Below are 20563 nucleotides of genomic sequence, written 5' to 3'. Positions count from 1 at the left end.
TTTATATTTCCACAGTGTCAGTAATTTATATTCCACCAGACCATGACACTGATCTTAATAAGAGAAGCACTGTGATCAAGCAGTTTTACAGTAAACCCTGTGGAGAACCAATAAAGATTAATAAATACAGAGATAATCTGCACTGCTGAGCCCATGTGTAAACACTCTCAACAGAAATCCCTTCAGTTCCCATTTTACAGTCACTGAAAGAGATTCTGGACACACATGTATTCATACATGCCACTCCAATTGATTGCTTTCAACACACTGGGATAATTAGATCAATAGATGGACAGACAGACAGATAAACAGGATAGAATGACAGAAAGATCAGGCAGAACTGTTGATAGAATGACAGACAGGCTGAACGATAGATTGAACGGCCAACAGACAGATTGAACGTCCGATAGACAGACATATAACAATAGATAGAATGACAGAGATAGGAAAACAGAGAGAATGACACCCAACAGACTGATAGAATGACAGACAAAACAACAGACAGAGAACAGAAAATAAACACGATAACTGACAGATAGACAGAATGAGTGAGACCGATAGAAAGACAGATAGAACATCCAAACCAACATGGATAGACAGAACAGATAGACATATAGAATGACAAACAACAGACAGACAGACAAAACAGGCTGGACAGATGACAAATAGATGAATGGATGGCTGTACAGACAGATTAAAAAAGCAAAACCAGCATATTTAGGCCACAATGTTTATTCAGTAGTGTTGTTTTAACTTATAGGTACAATACTGTCAGCTTTTGTACAACTAAAAAAAAAAAAAAAATTACCATTTCCATCTGCTGTGCTAACACAATACCGATCACTCTATCCATTCTGGCGTACACATCGTGTCTAGACGACAGGCGTTTGCACGTTTCCAAATGGTAGGCACTTTAAAGGCAAGGTTTAAAACATTTTTGAATATACATTTATATATAATTCTATATAGATTTTTCGCATACATGAATAAGTAATTGGATGCAATGGTCAGATGTCTACTCAAAAACAAAAACAAAAACGAACAGCTAACATTGAAAAAAAAAAAAAAAACTCAAATGTGGCCAAAGGAATACACAGCAATGTGAAAAACAAATGAGTCTTTGGATTAGCCTATGTTTTCTCAGTACCTTGCTTTGTTTAGCTCCAGCTTAGATTAGGTCGGTCAGTACAGTCACTTTGGGGTGTAGGTCACAGTTGGGTACATCAAAAGGGCGAGGATGGAAAGATACATGAGGATTCAAACATGTCAAACCAACATCACAACCTTTATACAGATCTAAAGCGTGGGAGTTTAATCATACTGATCAGAAGGGGACATTACTGGCCTCCATAATGGTTTTTGATGAGCACTGGAGAGATCCATTAACAGCACTCAAACTTTTAGCTAATTGAAACTATTCCAAACTAGTGGAAAGTGATTTCAATGTTTCCCCAGCAGTGAGTCCAAGTTGCTTGTTTGTTTGGGCCCAGTAAGAAAGCAAAGCTTGGAACAGTATGAAAAAAAAAAAATCAGCTGTACTCATATCCAACAGATCACTGCAGTGTGATGTGAGAATAAATGTAAGCTTTCATCACTGAAACATGAGAACAGCACTCTGATCAAAGGAAATGCATGTCTGGAGGTGGGCAGGCCGTGTCAGATCCCCAGTATGAGCTACCTCAAGCTCTCATCACAGAGGACACGCTCTGGGCTCATCAGTTCGATAAATCAGCCTCTTTTCAACCATGAGAAGCTTCAGATCCACCATGACGAGAACGGATGAATGCGAAGGTTCAAATGGCACTGGTCGTTTTTTCTTAACCTACAAACACTCAAGTAGCGATGAAACTCAAATCAAATCATTTTGCAAGACATGGGTTCTAAGCAACAACAACAAAACATCTGAATTGCTTGTTGTGAAATAATAAAATGAACGTTTACACTGACGCATTAAGAGTTATTAGACAGTTCTGAAAACTACAGAAAGGCATTTTTCAACATCAGAGAAAATGATAAATTAATTAAACACTTATAATCAATGTCAGACATGCTAGAACAAAACAAAACAAAAAAAATATGAGAAATGAAGTCAGGACTGATACAGAACCATTATATTCAATTACTCCACTTTAAAATGTTCTTTACAAATACATACTGCTACAGTTAAAAAGTAGTCAGCGACTAAAAACAGCTCCTTTGACAGAAGACGGAAGCGGATATCCTCACCTTTACAGATTATGTTTCTTTTTTTTAATTCTTTTCAACCTTTTCAAATACACAGAAAGTAATGTTTAAATACAGAGAGATTTGCCATAAAATAAGCAATGCTTGCTTTTTTTTCATAAAAAAGGAAAGAAAAGGTCTTAATTACAATACTCTATGCAAAAGCTTTCCTTTATGTTATTTATTTTTTTCCTCAATCATGTCATATGATTTATTCTTTTTTTTTAATGCAGAACGAGTTTGTCGGAGTCACTGATATTTGACCATCACTCTTGTTGGTGAAGCTCGGTTGTACATGAGTGAGTCTATGCGTAAAACTCCTTGGTGGGAGCTTTGTGATAGGCTGCTCCAGACGGCTTCCTCTCCCCGAGGTCATAGCTGCCTTCGTCCTTCTTTCTCATGCGGTACACCAAAAGGAGGATGAGGAAGATGGCAAAGAGGAAGCCGATAACTCCACCCGCAATGACAGCTGGAACAGAGGATTTAGGAAGGCCAAACGAGTCAGTTTACTTCAGTTACAATAAACAGACATAGTTGAGTAGCTGCTTTCTTCCAGAATATGAGAAATCTCATTCCTGTCTGACTACATGACTAAAGTGCTATCTGGGTGTCTATGGTACATACAAAGCAGATCCAGATTATGTCCAGTAATCAAATAATTAAATAAGGAACCCCTCAACACCGCTGGAGGGTCACGAGATTGAGCGAGAGGAAGTGTGTCGACCCAAAACAGGAAGACATTATTTCATCTCATTGTGGTTCTGTCTTTATTCGACAGGATATTAAAGCTAAGTGTGCTTAACTTAAGAATTCGACCTTTGCACACAGAGGAATTGATCTGTTATTTTGAGGGAGTTGTATGGTAACATGCTCTTTACGTTTGGGCATCTCTTCTAAGACAAAAGATAAAGAGGGCGTTCTGCTTGAAATGTGCAGTGAACTCTTAAACTCCCAGTGAGGGCTGCAGTTCAAGTTTAAGAAAGAGCACACAGCGGCACCATGAACTATAAGCAAGAATGTCTTAGAATTTCCTTCTAATATAGTAGCAAAATTATGATTAAAACATTTATTTACTCTACCTTTTAAAAGTTTTTAGGTCAGTAATATTATGATTACTATTATTATTATTATTAATTATTATTATTAATATGGCTGCCAAAAATTCATTTTTTCCATCACCAAAAACTTACAATTTATTAAAATAGAAAATATATATTTTTAATTGTAATATAGTTTACAATATTATAATTTTTTACTGTATTTTTGATCAATCATATATACATCTTGGCATCTCCTCTTAACAGTGTTCATTTATAAATAATTTTTTACAAACCTGCCAAAACCTCTGTCCTCTGGAAGAGATTTTCCGACTGGACCTCCAGGGGTGATCGAGGGAGGCTAGTGGTGCTTGTGACTGGGTTTCTACGCGATTCTTCTGTGGCAGGAACTGGAGTCTAAAGAAAGAGCAGAAGATGTGTTACACTATGTTAGGATTGATGGATGACTTTATGACAGCAGTGGGCTCTTTGCTGGCTGCATGACTGTACATTAATGTTATTACACTCATAGATCCACTTGTGGCCAAGAGAACCCATTTATTCCAGGTTTGAAGATCGGTTTCGCTGATCAGATACATCTCAAATAAAGGACCTTTTACGCCCGTCACTACCACTTGAGATGGATGTTAATACCACTGTGACTGACCTTACAGCTGATACCCACCTCTGTCCTAACTTGTATCGTTGTGTCTTTGGGGACATCGCGTGATGTAAATGTCTCCACTTTCGGTGTGAAGTCTTTGGTGGAGTCCTGTGTGGGCTCTGCTTTAGGCACAATGAACAATGATTTTACTGTGACCGATTCCTCAATAATTTCTCCAGCTCCTGAAAGACAAACACATGATGTGCTTCAACTGCAATATCCAACATGAAGGGATCAGATTGTGCACCTAGAATCGATGAGGCACTTCTTACCCGATCCTGATCCAGAAGTGAAGTCATCGTCATCTTCAGGGTAACCTCCTGACCCCGCCTCCTCCAGGTATAAGTCATCGGTCAATGAGGTGGATCTGGCCGCAGAGACTGCTATCTGCAGAAGTAAAAGTTAACAAGAAGTCATAAAAATGGAGATTAAGATGGAAAGGAGTGGGTTTTTTGGCTTTCATTGTCTGTCTCTTATTATTCAAACCCCTCGACTCAAAGGACCAGAGGCTATGAAATCGATTTTTTTTTTTCAGTAATGTGTTTGAAACTAGTAAACTGCCCATCTTGCCACATGATGAATGAGTATTCACTGTCTGCCCTGCTTTTACTGCTGAAATCTGAAAGTCAATATTTTCTGCCTCAACACACGTTTTATACATAGCCTAACCTTCTCATCAAAGACTCCGCGCAGACACAAGCCCAGCAGCTACAAGTAAAATTTGCTCCACAACAGAGTATTCAGAATGAACTGCAGATTCAGCTGTTTCTGTAGAGGCACAATATGACATTTTAAAGCACAGCAGAAACTTTCCAACAACAGGTTCATTCTCAGCAGCCCAAGTGCACCGCCTCCAAAGGAGCAAATGGGCACTGCATTTTATTTAAATGACATCATCATTCCTTCCAGAGCAAACACTCCCACTTTCTATGGCAATTAGGTTTATTATGCATTGTTCCACATTAATAAATCTCACTCAATTGCCTAGTTCATGGCAACAGTAATTCATTAAAGGGATAGTTCACCCAAAAATTTTAATTATGTTATTAATTACTCACCCTCATGTCGTTCCAAACCCGAAAGATCTTTGTTTATCTTCAGAACACAAATTAAGACATTTTTAAGGAAATCGAACGGCTCTCTGACCCTCCTATAGATAGCAACCCAACTGTAACGTTCCTTGGTCCAGAAACATAGTAAGGATATCGGTAAAACAGTCCATGTGACACAAGTGGCTGCCTACGAGAATATTGAGAAAACTAACATAATTATTCAACAATTTTTCTCCACCGAGTTACATCTCCCGCCATTTTGGAAAGTATCCAAGAACATGTTCAATGTAATCAGCATTGTTGGTGGAAGATGGTAACTCGAGGGAGAATTGTTGAATAAAGTTTTTTTTTTTTTTTTTTTTGGGTGCACAAAAGTATTCTCGTAGCTTCGCAACATTTAATTTAAGCTACTGATGTCACATGGACATGGTTTTACCAATGTCATTACTACTTTTCTGGACCAAGGAAGTTGAGTTGCTGTCTATGGGAGGAACAGAGAGCTCTCAGATTTAATCAAAAATATCTTCATTTGTGTTCTGAAGATGAACTAAGGTCTTATGAAGCTTCGAAGCTCAAACAACACACTAAATTTAAATATCTGTGCCATGTTTGAATCATACTGCTCCTACAGCATAGATGGGAGTACACTATCAAGTGATTATATAATCTGGATGACCAGTGTACATTAACTATCTGTAGAGGTTTTTGTGGTAGTGCTAATCATGTTGCTTTGTGTTATTTGGTCTTTGTGGAGTGGTTTACCAGCCCCATGGCAACCATCATTGAGCATCAGTCCAACCCTGCTTGTGACCGTCTCTCCATACTGATGCGGCCTAGAAAAGGGCCCATAATGCAGTCACCATAAATCACACTAGAGGGCCTGGGAATGAAACACAGACAGTCTGTGGCACACATAGTGGTATCTTTGTTTTAAGAGCAGTCTCTATTCTCAGCTGATATAGTCAGAGTCAATTAACATGAATTGATTTTTCTTCATGGGTAGGGGGCAGAAATAAAAGAAAGACAGACTGAGAAAATTGTTTTCCTACCAAAAACATTTTTGGGGAAGTTTGTTGTTTATGTATCTAAAACTTAGTGATGTGTATTCCTGTTCATGAGACCTAGTAACATCTTTAAAAAGAGACTTTGCCATATCTCACAGAGAGGTAGAGCTGTACAGAGGGTGCTGAATGAACACAATCATAAAACAGAACAATAACCAGCTCATTCAAAAGCAGCAGTGACTTCCCACAGAAAAGCATTCAAGCCAAAGTCCTGATCACCGAAGGAATTTGTTCAAAGCAACTTTATCTTAACCTTTCTAACCCGGCATTGCTTTTCTCTCTGTAGACAATTCACTTGGCTGGCCCACACGACATGGCTGTTGATTTGGTCAAATTCTTTCTCCACTGATTGAAATGCAAAGTACAAAGAACACAATTACCTGGGCCACACACACAGGCGCATCAGCTATGCTCAATATATTGAGTCAATTCTCTTTGTCAATGGGATTCTAGTCAAAGTTCTGCAGTGAGGTGTCTAATGTGTCTTTATGTCTGGCTATGGACAATAAACAGCCCACAGAGCTCTTAAGATGCTTTCAAAACCTTTTGATGGAATGCATTATACTTGAGTGCTCTTGAACAATTAGTATTTAGCTTTAAAAAAAAAAATTAAACAAATTGCACCAGATTAATGAGATTATTTTGTGCTTGAATTGTGTATTTATAGTCTGTGACCAGCATGGAAAATTAAAATGTGCAGCCAACAATTATTGATGATTGCTTAGTCAAGCATTTCAAGTTAGGGCTATTAAACTTTGGCAAGCAACTCATTCCACACCATTTGTTCCAAGCACATGAATGATAGCAGCAACTATGTGGTTTGTTTAGAAGTTTGCTGTTATTTTTGCAAGCGATTTAACTGATAGTGGACCATAAATGAGGTAAAAAAGTTTTTTTTTACTTGCACTGAAGAAGTGACCCTAGTCATATTTAGGGACAACAATATCAGAAACTTGGGAATGGACTGTTTTTTATTTGGATGAGTAAACCACCTAGAAACCAACTAGGCCAACCTTAAAAAAACACAAAGTAAATCACGAGAAATACAATAAATTTGTCTTTTCATTATTTTTGTCTTGCAAACGTGTGTAAGATAGATAATATTTTATAAATTATTAACACATACATATATGTATGTAAAATGTATTTGTGCATGTGTTTGTGTGTGTATATATTAGTGGTGGGCCGTTCTATTCTCAAAGCTGGGTTGGGAGCTGGGTCTATACTAAGCAAGCTATGATGACTTTGACCTTGATATTTTATATAACCGACTGGCTGAGGCCAGCCTAAAAAGATGCTCAGGACAGTTGACTGGCCACTGCGCATCGTCACGAAAGCTTATCTTTTTCACATGTTTTTAAGCCTTACTGCTTGTCAATTTAAACATTAAAGCATCCAAACACAAGATGCGGAAAAGCTGAACGGAGTAGCTGCGCGCGCTGTGTTCGGTGCGCACGAGAGAGAGAGAGAGCCGCGTGTCACGGACAGCAACACTGAACCGAGCTCTCTTCTGCAAAGAGAAAGGCGTCTCAAAACACTTGAACGTCGAATTTGCTTATTTTTGCTCTTGTGCCGACAAATAAATACAAATTGTGTCAAAATATCCACCTTGGAAATTATGCTTGAAAAAAAAACTGTATTTATTTCTTAAGTGAAAGTAAACAGTTATGGGAAAAAATGGAATGTGTATTATGTTGGATGCATTGATCGTCTCTTTAAGGGACCGCACCTAATTTAACTACTGGCTGCTGTAATGTTAATCCAAGAAAATGAAAATGAAAATGAAAATCACTCACTGCTCTTGACTGAATTACTTTGTAGTTTTAACAGTCAACCCAAAAATTATTCAGACACCAGATATAATTTTTGATATATATAGCAAAACTGTAATAATGTGATAAATGTTGAAGGTGTCTGAATAAATGTAGGTTTGATTGTATTTTTCATTTTAACATTGAAGACTATCCAGTGCTATTTTACATATAATTATTTGGTTTCTGTACCTTGACACCTACAAACTTGAAAAAAACTTAAACATTGGTGTTAAACAGGCGTAAGCTTGATTGCACCTTGTGCAATGTGGAATTAGTTTACAGCTTTTTCAAGCAGTTTGTGATGCATTTTGGAAACAGGAGATGAGACCCTTTTCTAATGCACCACCTAGCTTGATAAACCCCTTCTCACACAAATTCTGAATGCCTTCAGCAGAATTCGAATGAGCAATTAAATAGCCATTATAAATAAAAAATCCTGAAATTAATCACAATTAATCACATCTAACATACGTTTTTTTAATATGCTTGCAATATATATAATTTCACATTCAATCTTCAAACTGATGTAGAAACAACAAAGAGAGTATATTTTTTTAAATATTTATTTAATTGCATATTTTTAATGACTGAAGGCGAGTATCCCAGATACAAATAGAATTGATGTCTCTATGAAATTGCTTTATTTAACCATAGACTAGCCATTCAACACTATAAGTGAGAGCTATCAATTGTAACATTTATTAGACTATAAAAAATAACTTGTAATTTAAGTGAACTTAAAACAATCTTTGCATAAATACATTATAATGTCATTTTTACCTGTGCCCTTCAGCAAGCAGGAAATCTACAGAAATTGAACAATGTAAACAAAGACTAAATTCTAAATTAAATATAGATGAATCCTTGAAGCTATAAAAGTTATTGATTTCCTCATTTATTATACATCTTATGTATTTATTATATATATCTTATACTTACATTGTTATTTTTTTAACATCCTAGCATGACTACTATATTTGAATTAAAAAAGGCTTTTTGAATGCAAGATTGAAGTGACTTGAACTAGCCTTGTTACACAGGATGTCCTTAAGACTGATTAGTCGACTAGCCGTTAGTCCCTAATATATATTTTTGTACATCCCTACCTGACACACATTTGTTGTCTGTGACTTCATCCTGCCAGGGGAAATGGCGTCATGTCCCGATTGCAAATCAGTTAATCAGGGTGGACAGTGACTGAGGGGCAGTAACGAGCACTGGAGAGTGGCCTAGTCAGGCAGTAATGACGGAGCCAGCAGTTTGTGCCCTCCGTTATCAAACAGTCACAGCATTTACTTTTGTGAGTTTCTAATGAACAGGCAACCAGCAGGAGGCTGCTCTGTTTCCATAGCAAGCATATGTGTGAAAGACAGAGACAGAGAAACCAGGGAGAGATGAGCAAGAGGACAGTGAAGATAAAAAAATAAATAAATAAATGATGGAGGAAGGGGATGTGGACCCTAGGGGAGCGAGAGATTACCACTGCTATGGACAATCTGCTGCCTTCAGGTTACATCACTAAAAGCCTGTCAAACTGCACATCTATGCTTAGCAACCTCTGAGAGGCAAGACAGGCTCCCACTATCTGACATATGCTTTAAGCCATGTCATTGTTAAAGCAGGGAGGAGAAATGGAGAGAAGGACAAACGTGGCAGAGCTTTATTTGGTCCATCTGTCCCCCCATGCATGTTAACAGAATTTGCTATTCTTAAGAACTGAGGCTAATGCATGAATCTCAAAAGGACGGTCAGGGTTGTGTGTGCATGTACTTCTATACCACGCAGACAGACACTCCGTCAGAACACTGGCTTACAGTCTTTTGGACTCTACTTCGTTACATTTAAACCCTCAAATGTGATGAAGCCTGTAAGTTTCTCAATACAAAAATCAATACCAATCAATACTGAAGTTTAGTGCAGCACCCAGGTCCAGTAAGTGTCAAAGTGCGTTTATCAGGGAGTTTGAGGATTAATCACAACTGATTAGGAACAGCACTCACACCACAGCTCAAACTCAAGAAGCAATGTCTGTAATGGAGATTAGAGATGTTTATATTGACTGCTCGAAAACTTGAGAGATATATCAACTGAATAACACTTTTTATGGTTCTATTTAGATTACTCTGCTTTAAGCATACACTGCCTTTCAGATGCCTTTTCATTCTCACCAATGCTGCACTTATTTGATCAAAAACAGAAAATAACTAATATTGTGAAATATTATTACAAGTCAAAATAAAGGTTTCCTATTTTAATATATTTTGTGAATTTTAAGCAGTCATTACTCCAAATCATGCCCACATTAGAGATATCTGAAGCAGTTTCAACAGAAAGACAGACCTGGAAGTTACATATATGGTTAATTACACACTTAAAGGGGCTTTTAAAGCAGTGATTTACTCAAGAAATGCTGCACTGTGGAAGAAGAATTTAAAAGCAAAAGGGGTATTATATCTCTGTTCGACTAGGCCAGGGGTTTTATTTAGGGATGCACTGATACCGACCGATATTGAGATATTGGTATTGGGCCCCGATACTGAGCTCCTGTACTCATACTCATACTCGTTTAAATACCCCGATACCTAACGCAGATACCACACAGCATGTGATCAGTGCCATATTCAGACAAAGAAAAACTGACAACAGAACAACAGACAGCAGAATGGAGTAATTAGAGTTTAAGGTTGTCTATGTAGGATATCTTTGCAATGAATATAATGTTAAACAATCAGTATTAACACCTGTATAGCTGACGTGCGTGAGCTGATAAAGCATGCTGAGTGGATTGAGCGCACAGTGACGGAGATGCGCAAGCTTGTCGAGTGAATATGCATTTCATCACTGGAAAGTTTATAGTTCGGTCGGATGTGTCAAAAACAAGTAAAACAATGCACAATTTACTTAACGGTAGAAAGAGAGAGAGAGAGAGAGAGAGACCGAGAGAAAGAAAGAGAGAACAAGCACACTTGCGCACTTCTGTTGTGTGTGATCTTTGATGTTCACTCACTTAGCAAACGCATTTGGATTAAAACTAAATCATGAAAAAAGACAGTTTATAGGGGCATTCACTATAAACAATTTATTTTCAACCTACGTTACTACTTTCCCTCTCGTTCTGAATCAGTACAAATACATGCACGCATTGCGCGTGTTTTGATTGCTTGAGTGTTTCTGCATTATATGAGTGACTTTGGAATATAAATCGCAGCACGTTTCAGATAAATAAAAAAAAACGCAACATCTATTTGTGAAAAATATCACAGGAGATAACGAGTGGTTCCCTTTGTTTTTACAACATAGGGCGTCATTACAGTACTAAGCCGTTGCAATGGAGAACCTCTAATGCTATTGAATTACCGATGATGAACCATAGAGCAAAAACATGAACTAAGAAAGTAGCAAAAACTTGTAAAATATATTTTAATGGGTATAATTAAGTGTGAAAATATCTGCAGGATATACCAAAAATTATTCAGAGACCAGACATAACTTATTATTATTATTTTTTTTTTCTAGTGGGTGCAGGACACTATAGTTTATTTATGTAAATGAGGATAGAAAAATAAATTAAACTGTGACAAATTACACCCAAAGATTCTTCAAACTGTGGATCAAGGGTTTCTGCAGGGTTTAATCAGTCAAATTTAAGACCTTTTTATGACCATTAGGATTTGAATTTATGACCTACGCGAATTACGATAAATAACTTCAGTCATTAAAATTCCTTTCAAAAGTCTTTTTTTAATTATTGACTTTCATTAAAAGTAGCAAGTTTTATTATTTAAAGAGTTATTCTATTATTTCTTAAGATTAAGAAACTGAAGCCTTCACCTTCTATTTCTTGAGTATTAAGAACACAGGAACACTTAACAATTGTAACATTGTAAAGTAACAATTATTTTATGGCATTACTTTCCAAAATAACAAGTGTTATTGGTGTTTGGTCACAGTATTAAACACCCAGAGGCAGGGCTGTAGCTGGGGTCAGCGCAGCGGGGCCCCGCTGAAGGTTGTACCAGTGGGCCCTGTTTGTAATTGTTTAATTTATATGTTCGTTCATTTTTATTTATTTTTGCTATTTACACAATGTTTTTTCAAGTTTGTAGGTGCAAAGGTACAGAAACCGAATAATTAAATGTAAAATAGCACTGGATAGTCTTCAATGTAAAAAATTAAATATACAATCAAATCAGACACCTTGAACATTTCTCACGATATTAGTTTATTTGCTATTGCTTCTAAAATGGTTATAAAATATGACAAGAACTTAGAGTTAAGGATGATTTTGTGAGAGCCAGGATGATTTTAATTAATCTAAGCAGTGACTCAGTATGACACAGTATGTTCGGAGTTCGCGCAGGTTTCTGTGAAAGTCCTTCTGACAAGTCTGTATGCTGCCGCATGGACCTTGTAGTTCTGGAACGCTGTGATACCAGTGTAATACCACCCAGATTCCTCAGACAGAACTACAACAGGTGAAACAAATGAATGCCATTGCCGCTGCGAGCGCATTTTGATGGAAGAACAAATTAATGGACTAAGATGTGGCTAAATGTTTTTTATGACCTTGTATGGAAAATCCAGATGTTTTTATGACTTTTTATGGCCTTAAATTGTTATTGTTAAATTTATTACTTTTTATTACTTTTTATGACCCCGCGGAAACCCTGTGGACCACCAGTAAAACTGATTACTGAAATGTGTGACCAAAAATGATTCATACAAAGTATGAGTTCAGGTTTGCATGAACCTGGATGACAGCATTCCCAGGAGACTAAACAGGCAGTCATAAGGCTAAGGGTTACATGAATAAGTATTGATAGTTGTGTAAATACTGTCATAGTAACAGCTGTTTTAAGAATAGTTGGTTGATGGTAATCCATTACATACCTTTCTATTAAAGTTATCTAACATTATCAAGATTATTTTGTTCTGACACAGTTTACTATGAGTTCGTGTCATATTTTATTACCATCTTCTAAATTATAGAGAATAAACTATTATAATGTGAAATGTTGAAGTTGTCTGAATAAATTTTGGTTTGACTATCTAATAAATTAAGTCAACCAGCTAACATTATACATACCCTTTTGGTTTCTGTACCCAATATTAAAAAGAAAATTACAAATGCAATAAAAATATTAGTGTGGGTACTCGCTATCAGCAAGTACCAAAAATAAAAGTATCAGTATCGGGCAAGTACTGGAAAAAGTGGTATCGGTACATCCCTAGTTTTATTGGCTTTCTAAGGTTCATAATCAAAACCTAATTAACAGGAAAACGAGCAGAGGAGAGCTTCTCCATGAAGTGAACCCCAATCAAAGTCAAGGCCAAACCCAAGCGAGTCTGGAACATGTTCAGGATGAACGTTTGTGAGGTGACATCATTCACGGGGTGCAAGGAGACTGATCTAAAAACCAGAATCTCCTCATCAGTCCTGCGAGATGCATGAGGCCTTTCCTTTTTCTCCGTGGGGAGGGTACAGAAATGCTTTGAAGCTGACTTTGACTGATTAAGGGATAGGAGCTACATAAACGTCTAGAAGTTTTAGGGAAGTGCTCATTGAGCTCTAACTCTAAGTCTTAATTGCACACAATGAAAAATCAACCATAGACCTCCAACATATAAGCCTCCTCAGCACTGTGCACCAGAGGTGACTGTATTAATCAAAAACAAAGCTCACAAAGAACCTTAAAAAGGATTAAATCCAGTCTCTTCATTCACACACAGAAAGACTCTATGGTGAAGATTATAGTCCTTCATACAATAATTCAAGGCCTGTCTTCATGCATTTTTTCAAAAATAAACAGAAAGCGGAGACATTTGCTGCTGAGAAAGCTGAAAAAGAGCCCATGTATCTCAGACAAATCTGGGATCCAGAGAGGTGAATGTAAACAGGGGAACTGAAGTTCTCAGCAGGTCGAGTGTCTTTGGTCTACACTGGCAGTCATTCGTCCACCACTCATAGTCATAGTTAAAAGCGCTTGTGAAAGCAGGTTGGGCAGGAAAGCAAGTGCACTGGCCCAGCACAGATTAATACGCTCTCAGATTCCAAAACAAACGGCTGTCTGACATAAGCAGGCCGGCGCCACATTCCTGGGCTAGTGCCCCATGTAAGAATACGAAGGGTCTTCTTGCTGAAGCTGCAGGGGCAACAACTTTTGCAACAACAGAGTAAGCACTCCACCTGACCTAATGTAAAGGTCTAATCAGACTTTCAATAAAAAAAAAGAAAACAAAAGGTCAAACCAAGGTTTTTTGCCTCAAATATAGACAAATAAATAGCAATAATTTTAAGCAGGCCATTGCTAAAGCTTTTATGTGCAAGCTTATATATGGCTACTTGGCCACCTTCTCTGCTGTAACCTGGCCTTCAACCTCATAAAGGACCGGACAGCCAGGCCAGATAGATGCCCACCCCTGAAACTGACTAGGGCCATAAATACCTGATCCCAATCCTGTGGCAGGGAAAATATGTAGGGGCATTCTGGCAATATTTGACAGCTTTCACATCATTCAAACCTGTATGAATTTCTTTCTTCTGTGGAACATATAAGAAGAGTATTTTGTTGTTGTTTGGAAGTTTTTTTGCATTTAAAGGTTTAGTCAAGAAAATACTTATAATACTACTTATAATACTTATAAATAATATGTAAAATAAATATAACATTTTAAGTTGAAATTTGTAATTGCAACTCAAATTAATGATCTCTCAATGATCTATGCAAATAAAATAAAATAAAAAATGTTTTTCCTCCAGACACATCATACTGCCACTATGACTTCCTGTCTTGCTCCCCTGGGAGGATAAATAACATTTTCATGGTTTCAAGGCCAAACAGAAACAACGGACAATCTCTCTGGAGGTGAAGAGGCTCTAGATTATTATCTGATCTATTGTAATGCACAACAATACAACTTCAAGATCAGCAATATTCACTCCAAGGTTATATTTGTTCAAAGCAAATATCTATATCACCATTGTTAAATTATGTTTAGTTTGTCAGTAGACTTAAGAAGTGCAAATTTCATGGGATACTCCCAATAATTAACTCTTAAGATTGCAATCATGGTGGTTTTGCTCTCATCTCCAAGGCTTCTTATGACTACACAGTGGATGGCGCTTGCCCGGTGATTCCTTGACCCAGTTAAACAGCTTTTGATACTCACTAGAAACCCAAGAATTTTTTTTTTTTTGTGAGCCGTGAAATGCTATATGCTGGGAAATGGGCTTCACCCTCCCAGTCATGTTTTGAATAAAGATTAGCAGTTACAGTTAAAGCAGATAGAGTTATGGATTTGCTGCAGGCAGCGTGGCAGTTCTGTCCCCTCCAGTAAAAAAAAAAAAAAAAAGTGGGTAAACCTTGCAGGGATTTGATTTCACAAAACACCTCTCATGCATCTGCATTTCTTCCCACTAATAGGATGAATACGAATCAAATATCAGTGACTGATGAAAAAATGAAAAAAATAACATTATGCCTCCAGGGAAAAGCCTCAACACAACTTCAAGACAGCCTTACTTTAAAGCTCTCGAGGCTCAACATGCAAAAATATTTTAACTGGATTAAAAACAAGCATAAAAAGACCTTTCCAGCTAGTGTTAGTGCACCAGTACCTATAGAACCATTATGCACCGAACCGAATCAGCACGCAGATTTCGTCTATTTGTCCTGGTTCTCCGAAACCTTTACACACGAAGCATGGGCGTCGCTAGGCTTTTTAGCAGGGCTTCATAAACTACACAAATTTGCGATTGCCTCAAAGTCAGTCCACTTAAATATCACATGAAAACGGCGGCAGATCGGTCTTCTCTCCGTCTTTCAGCACGCTATTTAATCCACAGACGAAGCAGCGCGAGCAGACTCAGACACAAACAGAGGACACGAGGTGTGTGTTTATCGTTAGATTGTTAGAATATCTGTATCAATCGGTTTCTCATCTACTATAAAGTTTTGGCTTCGTTCACCGTTGATCACACCACCGTTGTTTCCTGCAGCGACAATCGAGCCCTTAACACATATGAACGTATACTTTAATTATACTTATTTAAATATGCTTAATCTAATTATACGTACTTTATGCATACACTACTGAGCAAAAGTCTTAGTCTTAGGCAGTCTGTTGTCAGACTGCATCTGCATTCAACAATCTCACTTATTATTATTATTATTATTAAAATTAATAGCAAAATGAATGTTTGGAAATGTAAACTGATATTTCCTACTGACACACTACAGCAAAAGATATAAATACCTGGCCTAAAGTAAACCCCCTTTTTGGGATGAAAATACTAAATGTGCCTAAGACTGTAGGCTACTTTACAAATGACATTGTTGCTACTTTATAAAGAATGAGCATACATTCATTCCCAGAACTGATTAAAGACAGCGACAGACAGCACTCATTTTAACTAAATATCAGAGAGAATGACCAAGATAGTAGAAACATTATGTGCGGTTTTGTATTAAATAATGACCCAGATCATGAAATACATTTATTAGCCTTAGAGTAAGGGAAGTTTGGGAAATGAGAGTATCCAAGGAGCGTGTGAATGCTATGGATTTGTTTTAAACCTTTTTAATGTTCTTTAATGTTGTCTTTTTATGGCTTTTTTAGTTTCATTTATTTTTATAGAAGTATCGGTTCAGGCACAGTTTAGGCACCGATACCGTTTTAAAAGGATCGAAACTGCACCGGTATCTAATAAAACCCAGTCGATACCCAACGCTATTTCCAGCATATAATTAAACCACATAATTAACATTTTTCATGCTGCTAATTTTACATTTCCTGAACAAGAAAACTGTATTTGGCCAAGACTATTTTTGCATAAAAAGTAAATAAATAAATAATCAAATAGGCCAAAATACAACACCATATCAATGAAGACATACAATTGATTAAGACAACAATTCTTAATAAACAACACCTGTGATCGTCTCGAAGAGAAATTTGTACGCACTTACCTAAGGAGACCATTACCATTGATTCATGGACATAAAATACACACTGAGCAAGACAAAAGTCAGCAGTCTCATTAGAAGCTTCAGAGATTTTTCTTAGAGATAAAAAACAATGAACATATCAACTTCTTAAGACAGTATGGGGGGGGGGTGCGCCTTCATATCCACTTCTCTATGTCCTTAAACATTCTCAGAAATACTAAATTCTTACCTTTACTTTGCTTAACTGATTTACCATTCACATGAACTGTTATCATACCTGTATATTATACCTAGGCAGTGTATTTTACTGTAACTTTAAGGCCATATGTGAAGCTTCTAAAGAAACTACAATTGTATTCAAGACCACAATGCTTTTTGCCAGGATGCTAAAATGTGAACACAATGGCAGTCATTTCTTTCATAATTGATATGCTAAATGAAATAGCAAATATTTCCAATATATATTCACAATGATAGTTTTGCTGATTTAAAAACATACAAATATTGCAAAATGGCAATGATTTCAACGTACTTCTAAGTGCTTTAAATAAAGACATTTTAATTGTGTCCCTTCTTCATTTCAGAGGTTTGAGTAAGTTAAGAAAGTTGGTTCTTCAAAAGTGTCTTTTCAGTTAATCAGTGAAAAAAAAAACACTTGACAAATAATTCATAAATATGTAAATCTTGCCAGTTTTATATGGTTAGTTATACAAATGATACAATTCCATTATTTTTACTTATATTCATTTATACAACTATTCTTGATAACTGAACCATGGAACAATGACTCTTAGAATGAAAATGGTTCTTTCTATGATAAAATCATAGACATGCCTGTAACTGACCACAACTATAATATAAAAACCCTGCATCACAAATCTAAAAAGCAACATAATAGGCTTTGTGTAAATATCATGTGGTGAAACACAACCAATAATGCAATTAGTTTTGGCAGAGCAGAAATGATTGCTCGCCTTAATAACTTCCTGTAGCTATCTCATACGTGCTCTTCTGTAAACTGCTTGGGTAAATGTTTACTAAAAACATGTTTAAAAATAAATTCTGTCCTTTTTCTAGGTGTGTTTGCAGAACACTTACCTTTGACCTCAATGTTACTAAGGTGCTGTAACAACTCCGATTTGCACCGACACAGACATGAATTTGCCAAGACAGGAAACGAAAACACACTGGCAGGTACTCTGACAGGAGCCCAGAGAACATACTGCGCAAGGGTCAAGGTGGATGTTTTAGGAAACAGATGCTTCGGCTGTATAGAGGTCCCATTAAAAGCTCCTCAGAGAGAACAGCAGCTAAACGGCATTAGAATGAACAGAGCTGGACCGGCTGTCCTGCTGGCATGAAGTCATACTCAGAGAACCTCGCCGCTCTGCTCCGTCAATGTCTGAAAGACATTCAAATGCTTGAGAGAAACAAAGTCGACATGCCAGATCTTTAAAAAGAAATGGAGAACAAGTGAGCCTGGAAATCCAAGACTACTGTACTTTAAAGGAATGAGGCAAAAGTCAAATGTTTCAGTATTTCCAGAGAGCATCCTATTCCAATTTAATTTGCAGAGACAAATATAAGAAAAAACTCCACATCAAAGCTGATATCAAAAGATTTCTAGAAGCTTTCAATAATTGCTCTTGTTTGCGTTTTGACAAGTCCAAAAGCAACAACAAAGGATGGTTGAGGTTACTTTGGTGAGGGACTACCAGGTTGGCCGATTAATAGGCTTTGAATGTACAAACTTCACCTTTAAATGATGTTCGAAAATGAACACATTTTGCGGTTTCACATTTTGAATTTGTAACAGGAATCTGTTAACTATTTCATTTTAAAATAATAAAAAATGTATTAAATATTATTAAGCATGTCAAAAACTTCATCAGACATTCTGCAAAACTTACAGGTTGGTACTAACAGTAAAAAAAAAAAAAAAAAAAATCCAACATACCAAACACTTGACACTTCAATACCTGGAGAAGCAGAAGGGAAGCAAGCACATGTGGTCACATGAATATGTAACAAATGATAAAACACACATGTTCCTGAGCAGACCTTTGCTCGAGCGGTTCGGTGTTGGCACAGCATCATGAGATGAATGAATGCCGCCTTTCAGGCCAGAACATGTCTGGCAAACCCCCCCGGTCTCTAGAAAAACAGGTGGTGTCTTGAGAGAAACCCAGGGGGAGAGCATCTCTAGAGCATATGTGATCAGCCCCGCCGGTGTGCAGACAAGCAGGGTCAAGAAGCAAGGCTCGACAATAAGTATGACCTGCTGGCCTGGGGCCAAAGTGAGCGTTTCAGGCCACTAGATGGAATGGTCAATTGCCCTTTTGGGCCAATACTGCACTGTAATTGAAAATATTACATTCATTTAGGGGTGTGACGGTTAGTATATAACCGTGAGACCGACGGTTATAGTTGAACACAGTCATTAGAACTCTATAACCGCCAAAACCGTGTCATTAAAATATTTTTTACAAACATTTTTTATCAAAAATTATTTTCATTTTTTAGATAAGATCATAAGATGCGCAATATATCGGGAGACATGGTTTTTACCACTTAATGAAGTTTTGTAAATCGTCAGACATGATATTTACCACTTCATAAAATTTTGCTTTGTAGAAAACCTTTCTTAAAAACGAATTTCGTTTTGTACAAATTTTATCTTAATTTTAATAAATGTTTCATCAACCAATTGCATGTATTTTAATAAATAAAAAGCAAGTAAAGCAGACAATGATAACCGTGACATGGAAGCACCAGCGCGCCGCTTGCACTGCACTGTGACCTAGAGCACATCTCATCGTAAATGAAACTCAGCGTAGGCCTACGCTCATACTTTAGCATTAAATATCTTTGCTGCATCCTTTCTAGAACAGACAATGGCTTTTTTTTGCGGCTCGCATCAGCAAGGCATTGCATCGCCATAGACCGCAAAACAAGCAGTGGATGGCGGGCGGGTGCGGATTTGAAATTTGCTCTATGATTTCCATGAAGCAAAAAACGAGGACGGAATCTCGAAATCCAGTCATGAAAATGAAACTTGCATTTTAATATGGACAGTCATGGAATTTGCCAAAGTTAGCATAAAATAATCAAATCAAACCTCCATATGGACCAGTATCTGTAAATGTTAAGCCGCAAAAGTTGTTTAAAATATAAATCCGTGTTCTGCGCGTCTCTGTGTGAATTAATGAATGGCAGAGACGTGTAGGTTTGTTTACTACATAGACTGAAGCGCATGACGCTTGCATTAATTTCAGCATCTGAGCTTCAGAGTTCTCTCTCCTTCAAGCGATCTGAACTTTTCAGCTCATCTCAATGGACACACAGCGCACCTGTATTTGACACTCTGTAAACTCTTTGTGAATGCGCATGACTCACCGTCACTTTACTGATAGCGCTGTTTCTCACACATGCAAAGAGAGAGAGAGCGAGAGTCTTACCACGCTTAAACAACACGCTATATGTAAACTATTCTTTGTTGTCTTCTCCTGTCAAAATAATGGATTAAATTTAGAAATATTCATATTCATTTTCGAACAAGCAGAAGACATACCAGTTTCTCCGGTAGTGGGCGGAGCTAATGGGCAAATGGCAATGGCTTTTTTTTTGCGGCTCGCATCAGCAAAGCATTGCATCGCCATAGACCCCAAAACAATCAGCGGATGGCGGGCGGGTGCGGCTTTGAAATTTGCTCAAAAAACGTTGGCGCGAATGATGAGTTTTTTTGACAGATCTCCTTAATA

The 20563-nt window shown here is 37.2% G+C and overlaps 1 protein-coding gene across 1 annotated transcript in view; it reads right to left on the bottom strand.

Moving 5' to 3' along the window:
• Positions 1–716: 716 nt before the first annotated feature.
• LOC127935396 (syndecan-2-like) overlaps positions 717–20563 on the bottom strand; it is a 32682-nt gene continuing 12835 nt past the window's right edge. Inside the window, exons 2-5 of the mRNA XM_052533223.1 lie at positions 4197–4311; positions 3946–4106; positions 3557–3677; positions 717–2692 (exon numbers count right to left, since the gene is read on the bottom strand). Coding sequence (XP_052389183.1) covers positions 2529–2692; positions 3557–3677; positions 3946–4106; positions 4197–4311 — 561 coding nt within the window. The 3' untranslated portion in view covers positions 717–2528. The remainder of the gene's footprint in view (positions 2693–3556; positions 3678–3945; positions 4107–4196; positions 4312–20563) is intronic.

The sequence above is a fragment of the Carassius gibelio genome, chromosome A19 (genome assembly GCF_023724105.1).
Source record: "Carassius gibelio isolate Cgi1373 ecotype wild population from Czech Republic chromosome A19, carGib1.2-hapl.c, whole genome shotgun sequence".
NCBI lineage: Eukaryota > Metazoa > Chordata > Actinopteri > Cypriniformes > Cyprinidae > Carassius > Carassius gibelio.
Note: the sequence above shows the minus strand (reverse complement) of the source record. Positions and strands in the feature narration are given on the sequence as shown.